At 63.0% G+C, this 7533-nt stretch overlaps 2 protein-coding genes across 4 annotated transcripts in view; one reads left to right on the plus strand and one right to left on the minus strand.

The window, feature by feature from the left end:
• The first annotated feature begins 287 nt into the window (after positions 1-287).
• On the plus strand, positions 288-1280 carry NPBWR2 (neuropeptides B and W receptor 2). The gene is given in 4 exon segments (XM_029219664.1): positions 288-556; positions 558-704; positions 706-978; positions 980-1280. Coding segments are annotated over 4 exon segments (990 nt in total).
• A 3564-nt stretch (positions 1281-4844) lies between these two features.
• OPRL1 (opioid related nociceptin receptor 1) overlaps positions 4845-7533 on the minus strand; it is a 21944-nt gene continuing 19255 nt past the window's right edge. For all 3 annotated transcript variants that reach the window (XM_029222038.1, XM_029222037.1, XM_029222039.1), the window contains 2 exons: positions 7125-7480; positions 4845-7018 (listed from right to left, as the gene is read on the minus strand). In XM_029222038.1, the coding sequence (XP_029077871.1) occupies positions 6495-7018; positions 7125-7470 (870 nt within the window). In that variant the 5' untranslated portion in view covers positions 7471-7480 and the 3' untranslated portion in view covers positions 4845-6494. The remainder of the gene's footprint in view (positions 7019-7124; positions 7481-7533) is intronic.

Consider the following 7533-nt stretch of genomic DNA (forward strand, 5'->3'; position numbering starts at 1 on the left):
TTAAGTGCTGCCCAGGAGGAGGTGCCCATGCACTCTGCCAGGCTCTCTCTTGCCACTGGAAAGGGGTGGATGGAGAGAGATGCCATGAATCCTTGACCCCGGCAAAGTGGCCACAACTTCTGCCAGAGAACTTGAGGCAGCTCCCATTCTAAGCTGACAGCCAGGTCCCAGAGTTTCTGGTCGTTTCTTTCTCAGAATCCAGCCCAAGGAGGCCCCTGCCCAGATTCCCAGCTCGGAAGCACCTCCCACCTGCCCAGGGCACAAACCATTATCGGTCCTGCCTCACGATGGAGGCCACGGGGCCGGAGAGCCCGGACAGCCGAGGCTTCCCCTTGCCAGGCACAACGGGCGCCGGCCTCTCTTGGGACAACGGCACCAGACACAGCGTCACACTCCCTGAGCCGCTGCCGGCTCTTCACGTGTTCCTGCCGGTGGTGGGCGCTGGTGCCTGCGCCGTGCGGCTAACGGGCAACGCGGCCGCCGTCTGTGTGATCCTGAGAGCGCCCAGGATGAAGACGGCGACCCACGCGTTTACCCTGAACCTGGCCATCGCGACGGCTCTTCACACCGGTGCTGCCCACCAACATCGCCGAGCACGTGCTGCAGCGCTGGCCCTTTGGGGAGCTGCTCTGCGAGCTGGTGCTGGCCACTGACCGCTGCAACGTCTTCTCCAGCGTCTACTTCCCGGCCGCCGTAAGCACGGACCTACCTGGTGGTGCCGGCCGCGGTGCGGCCCCGCCGCACACCCCGGCACACTGTCCACGGGGCTAAGATCCCCAGCCTGTGCACCTGGCTGGGTGTCACTGTCGCGATGCTGCCCTTCTTCACCTTCGCCGGAGTCTACAGCAATGAGCTACAGGTCACAAGCTGCGGGCTGAGCTGCCCACGGCCTGAGCGGGCCTGGTTCCAGGCAATCAGCATCTACACGCCAGTGCTGGGCTTGGCGGTGCCCACGGGCACCCTCTATGCTCTCTACGTGGAGGCTGCAGGCCCTGCGGCTCCACTCCGGAGCCAAGGCTCTGGACAAGGCCAAGCGGAAGGTGAGTCTCCAGGTCCTGGCTGTGCTGGCCGTGGGCCTGCTCTGCTGGACGCCCTTCCACCTAGCCTCAGTCGTGGCCCTGACCACAGACCTGCCCCAGACACCACTGGTCATCATCACCTCCTATGTCGTCACCAGCCTCGGCTACACCAGCTCCTGCCTCAACCCCTTCCTCTAGGCCTTCCCGGACCACAGCTTCTGGAAGAGCCTCTGCACCACGTTCCAGTGCCCGGGGGCATAAGCACCCCTCCCTCGCGGCCCACGCAACCGTAGAAAAGCTCTGCTCCTTTAGAGCAACACCCCACTTGTTCACATCCCATCACTATTTTCTCCAGACAGAAAGAGAAAGACCCACGAAGGCTGGCCACCAAGCCCGCAGAGGTGGCCATGGACCCACCCCTGTCTCTGCCTCCTAGACAGCCCTTGGGTGGCCAGCTGCAGGGATTCAGGTCCCGCCGACCCAGGCAGATGGTCCTGGCACAACAGACATCCTGGGGGGCACCTGGGGCAACAAAGCCAGGTGTTGCTGTAAAAGCCAAAGGCGCACATCAAAGGAGGCCATGAAGCGCGCTCTCACAGCCCAAAACTCAGGTGACATTTCACCAGGAGGCCTGTGCCCGTGTCCCCTCCTGGCTCCCTCAGCAGGGCTCAGGCTCCCTTGAGCACCCCATGCCCCTTGTGCCCTTCATGCCGATGCCTGTGGTCCCCTCCCATGTCCTGCTATAGGACCCAGGGCCCTTCTGCCAGGACCTCTGGAGGGGGCACCTGTCATTTAGACAGGCTGGCACCTGGACCCCTTCCCCCCTGAGGTGTGGCCTGGGGCCTAGACTCTGCCAGCAGGGGCTCCACCTGGGGGTGGGGTGGGAACACTAAGGGGCTGGCTGCTCAGAGACCATTTCTGCCACAAGTCCCTGAAGACGGCTTTGGTGGGCCTCGGCCAGGCTCCGCACTCTGGCCCCATGGCTCCCAGCTGCTTCCAGGCCTGGAGCTCCAGCCTTGCCGTGCCGTAAGTCACCTGCCCGGCACCCGATCACCCTGCGAGGCTTATGGGGCCCCAGGTTGGTTTTAGTCCTTGTGACACGGCTCTAGTCAGTCTGTCCCGCTGGCAAGCAGGACACACCTTTCGCCACCCGGTGAGGTGGCCCCCAGGCTGCATGGCCGCCTCCCCCACACCCGGTCACGTGGAAGAGCTCGGACCCACGCCCCTCTCCCCTTTCCTCTCTCAGCCTGAAACAACTCAGAGGCTACCTCCGTCCTGTTATCTTTCTGACCACATGGTATTAGTAAGCTATTACTGTATAAAACACTCCCCCAAAATTAGCAGCTCAGAACAACATTTACTAGTTCACAACTCTTGTGGGTCAGGAACCTTCCAGCAGCTCTCAGCTGGCTCCAGCTCAGGGTCTCTCATGACATTTCAGGCAGGACTTCAGCCGAGGTCCCAATCACCTGAAGGCCACACTGGGGCTGGAGGAGCTGCTTCCTCTCGTGGCCACCGGCCGGAGGCCTCGGTTCCTGGCCCTGCGGGCTGTCCACAAGCTGCTTGGGCATCCTCCAGGGATGGCAGCGAGCCCACAGGGCAGCATCCGAGAGAGAGCCAGGCGGAAACCTCCACACCTTTAAGGCCTATCTAGGAAGCCATTCTGCTACTTTCTGTTCCTTAGAAGCGAGTCCCCAAGTCCCACCCACACTCAGGGGCTGTGGCCACTTCTCAAACCGCCACTAGCACCCAGCCTCTCCCACGAAGAACTAGCTGTTCCCGATCCGCTCTCTCACTGTGTTGCAGTCACACCTCTCCAAGCAGCAGCCGTGATTACCTCGTCAGCGTTCATCCTGCGCCCTGCGAGCTCCTCGAGAGAAGAAGTTGCGGCTCCTACACCCCAGCTAAGACCCCAGCTGGGCCGAAGCGAGGCGTGAGTGCGCGAGGCGTGAGTGCGCGTGGCGTGAGTGCGCGAGGCGCGAGTGCGGAGCAGCAGGGGCGGGGCTGTGTCAGCCGGAAGCCCACGGGAACGCCGAGCCGAGCAAGGGTCTCCCACCCCGTCCCCAGCAGAACATCTCCCTAGCACAGGAGGTGCCCACCAAGCCTCCTCAACGGACCCCACACTTTTTATTCCCTGGGGTGGCCCCCGCCCCACACACAGCCCAGCAACGGGAGCCACCGTCTCGCACTGGGAACTCCATGGTGGGGACCGAGGAGGGGCAGGCCCAGCCAGGCGGTCCACATCCGATGGGAGGGAGGGTCTTCAAGCAGGGCCCGCGACACACCAAGGGTGGGGGAGACATGGGCCAGCCAAGGTTGGGGGGAGAGGAGAGCCCTCACTGGGATCCCGCCCGAGTGAGTTGTGGACCCCGGGGAAAATGCCGCCCCCTCCACCGTGACTCCGGAGATGGACTGGGGAACGGGGAGGGAGTGTCCCCATGCCCTGGGCTTCTGGGACCAGAGAGAACTGGCCCTCTCCTTCCACTCCCCAAATCCCCTCGCCGTGGCCCGGACCCCGGCCCCGCACCACCCGGCGCGGCCCCTGGGCGCAGTCTCCCGCGGGCCACAGCGCCCCTGGTGGGCAAAGTCCAGGGCGCCAGGTGAGCCCGCAGCTTCCCCGGTCCAGCCGATCCGCTGACCCCTCCCCCGCCCGGCCTTCCCCCACTACCCCGTGAGGAAGGTTCGGCGTCCCTTCTGCGCAGGCGGGGAAACCAAGGCTCAGCGAAGCCGGGAGACTTGACCGAGCCCAGCTGGTGGGGGTTGGGCGGGGGTGGGGATTGGGGCAAGGAAAGGGGCAGGGGGCGAGGTGGCGATGCAGGCTGGAGGCCGGGTCGGAGCGGTGGGGCGTGGAGGTGGGGGCGGGGCGGGGCTGGAGGCAGGGGGCGGGGTCGGAGGTGGGAGCCGAGGAGAGGTCTGGGTGCAGGTTGAGAGGACGAGCCGTGGTCCCGCTTCCGAGGTCCCGCGGGCTGCTGGCCGGCCCCTCAGCCCTGCCTGGACGGGGATGAGCGCAGACGCTCGCTGTGGGTTCGGCCTGGTCGGCAGCCCGGAGGCCACCCTGAGCCGCCTCCTCGGCCAGGACCCCGCTGCCTCCTGAGCGCCCCCCGTGCTAACTGCCACTGACCGTCTTGCACAGGGCGTTCCCAAATGGCCAGAAGCCCAGGAGGACATCTGTGCCCTGGAGGGGCAGTGTCGGCAGCACCAAAGTGTCCGCCGGGGCCAAGCTACAGATGTAAATGTCGGCTGTCTTCATCCTGGTGTGTCTGCAGAGGACGGGGAGGAAGAGGCTTCATTTGGCCACCTTGGCAGACCTGGCAGCGAAGGGCAAGGGGGCACCCTAAACTTTCCCTTGATGCTAAATTTTTGTGTTAACAGCAATTTGCTTGTCATTAAAACTTATATAAACCCGGACATTGGCCCCTCTGCCTGTGCCCAAGCACTGCAACCGAGCTGGCCCTGGATGCCCCTGCGAAGCCCCTCTCTCTGACAGGGTTGTCTGCCCGACAGTCAGCCTGGGTAGAACCGGGCCCACGCAGGAGCCAGGAGGATATCAGAATCTCAGGGCTGCCAAAGGAAGCAGTTCTATGCATCTGTCATCAAACTCCCTTGGATCCGCCCAAGGAACGAGAAAGGAGCTAGAGCGGGGGGAGGTGGGAGTGAGGAGAACCCATAGCCCACTGTGGGGAAGCACCCACCCACTGGATCCACAGGAACCTCTGGCTACAGGGGTGGGGAGTGCAGTGCTTGATTGTTTGGGGAGAAACTTTGTGCTGAAGCAAAGAAGACAGGCCCCCGGCACGTCATGAACTAGTCGACCCCTTCCCAAAGTGGGACAGTCTGCCAAGCACAGAGCCAGGTGGAGAGCACAGAGCAGGTTGGAGGACGAATCTACTTACACCCCACGTGCTAATCCCAGAGAATTTACCCCAATGGCCCCCCAAAGAGTCAGAAACACCTGTTGCAAGCAGAGCGCCCTGACCAGCGTGCAGGGGGTTATTCTGACCCTCCGTCACGGCCCCTGGAGACAGTTCAGGGCTGGTTACGTGCAGGGGAAATCACACTGTGTCCACATGCATAGATACATGGAGACACATGTTACACCAGCACAAATGCACATGTCTTTCAGCCTTGGCACAAAAATGCTGCAGCCATAGTGGCTCTGGTCCTCAGAGCCTCCCGCTGCTGGCAGCACGGACAGAGCCCCGTCCTCCCCAAGAACGACCCCACAAGGCCGGGGTCCCCAAAGCAGGAGAGGCCAGTCCAGAGTCAGCACCTCCTCCTCTTTCCAGGTGCCTCCGCTCACCTGGCCAGCTCTGCAGCTCAGCCAGCAGGTAGAGGCAGCTCTCCCACTGCAGATGTCTCAGCGGCTTGTCTGCAGGGAGAATGCTTGCCAAGTCACCGAGCTGCAGCCTCCATCTGCAAACTGGGAGGGTACTTCTCTGGGTGGTCACAGCGGGCAGGGTCCCCACGGCTCAGATGGTCCTTGCAGCCTCCCTCAAGCAGGTCTGCCAGCCCCAGCTCTCCTTCCAACTCTGCATACGAAGCCGCCTCTGACTGGGAAGCTCAGGCTTCCCCCACAGATAACTGGAGGCTTGTAAATGAAGTAGGGCGTCAGTCACTGGGGGTGCAGGGCAGAACCTGTCCCAACTGGCATCCTTCCAAGGCCACCAAGACCCAAGCAGGACACAGGGTCCTGACAGCTGCACAGCCGCTGACCTCTGATGGAGTCTGAAAGGAGGGCTTTGAGGGACAGCCCGAGGGGGGCCCAGGCAACCCAGACAGAGAACCACAGAGCCCTCCCCACCCCACAGCTGAGACCAGGCACATGGGGCTGCTTCACAAATGACAGGGTGGCCTGCGGCGGTCCTCCTGACCACCTCGCAAACCTGAACGGCCATGTCTGCGGCACAACAGTTCATGTGTCCTGGAGGGAACAGGCTTGCTGAGAAGCCTCCTAAAGGAGTTCCACTCTCAGGGCGAGTCCCACTGCCCAGGGATGCCCACTGGACTCTCCAGGCAGCGCCAGGCCCATCCAGCTGCCCAGAGGAGACACTGCAAGGGTCCATGCAGACAGCACACAACACGAGGGGCACGTGGGAGGACTGTACAGCCGCTGTCATGCTTCCGGCTGTGTGCCTACCCGGAGAGGGTTGCAGCAGGGGAGAGGCCAGAATGGTCCATGAAGCTTGGCAGTGCCGGGGTGGCTCTGGCCGGGCATGCTCACCAGTGAGTCCTTGCGCCCCCTCCCCGCCCTCCACTAGGAGGGCAGCTTTAGTATGACCAGGGCCTCGAGGGCAGCCCTAATGCTCTGACCCGTCCCATGATGTCACCAGACCCTCCAAGGCCACAGGGTGGCCCGTGGAGGCTGGTGATGCGCAGCTGCACGTCAGCCTAGAGAGCGGTGACCTGGGTGAGCTCCGTGTTGGGTGTGGATGGGCTCTGCGGGCTGACAGGCACCATGGGCAGGTCCACGCCTAGTCATGCCGGCCGTGGCACCATCTCAGAAGTCTTGCGAGCATGAGCCACATCCTTGGCGATGCTGCGCACGCGGTCTGACACCTGCATCTCCCGGCGCAGGGTGGGCGTGCAGCAGAACTTGCGGAAGCAGGCCTTGAAGTTCTCGTCCAGGAAGGCGTAGAGGATGGGGTTGAGGCAGCTGTTGACATAGCCAAGGGCCGTGCAGAAACGCAGGATGGCCACCACGGTCTCACTGCCTGGCTGCACGCCCAGCCCTTGGACCAGCACAAAGACCTGGACGGGCGTCCAGCAGCCCACGAACACAGCCACCACCACCAGCACCAGCCGCGTGATGCGCCGCAGGTTCCGGTCCTTCTCACGGGAGCCTGAGAGCAGGCGGACGCCTCGCAGCCGCCGGATCATCAGGCTGTAGCAGACAGAGATGATGAGCACAGGCATGACGAAGGAGAAGAGGAAGATGCAGATGGCAAACACGGGGCCCCAGTAGTCCTGCGGGGTGGGGATCTCCACCAGACACTCAATCTCTGCGAGGAGAGAAGCAGGGTCAGGGCAGGTGGGCAGGTGGGCAGGGAGAGAGCCACCCAGAGCCCGGGGAGCGTGGCACTGGGGAGGAGGGTCCCCCGCACTGACCTTCAGCCTCAACCTGTGCCGAGCCCATGATGGCAACGGGAACGCCGACAACAGAGGCCAGGGCCCAGATGGCCACATTGACAGCCTGGGCCTTGCTGGATGTCCGGACGTCAAGGGCACGGATGGGGTGGCAGATGGCTATGTAGCGGTCCACGCTCATGGCAGTCAGCGTGAAGGTGCTGGTGAACATGTTGTAATAGTCAATGGCGATGACCGTCTTGCACAGGGCATTCCCAAATGGCCAGAAGCCCAGGAGGACATCTGTGCCCTGGAAGGGCAGGGTCAGCAGCACCAGAGTGTCCGCCAGGGCCAAGTTAAAGATGTAAATGTTGGTAGCTGTCTTCATCTTGGTGTGTCTGCAGAGAGGACGGGGAGGAAGAGGCTTCATTTGGCCACCTTGGCAGACCTG

The sequence above is a fragment of the Monodon monoceros genome, unplaced genomic scaffold (assembly GCF_005190385.1).
Source record: "Monodon monoceros isolate NGI ecotype Baffin Bay Population unplaced genomic scaffold, NGI_Narwhal_1 Super_Scaffold_13, whole genome shotgun sequence".
NCBI lineage: Eukaryota > Metazoa > Chordata > Mammalia > Artiodactyla > Monodontidae > Monodon > Monodon monoceros.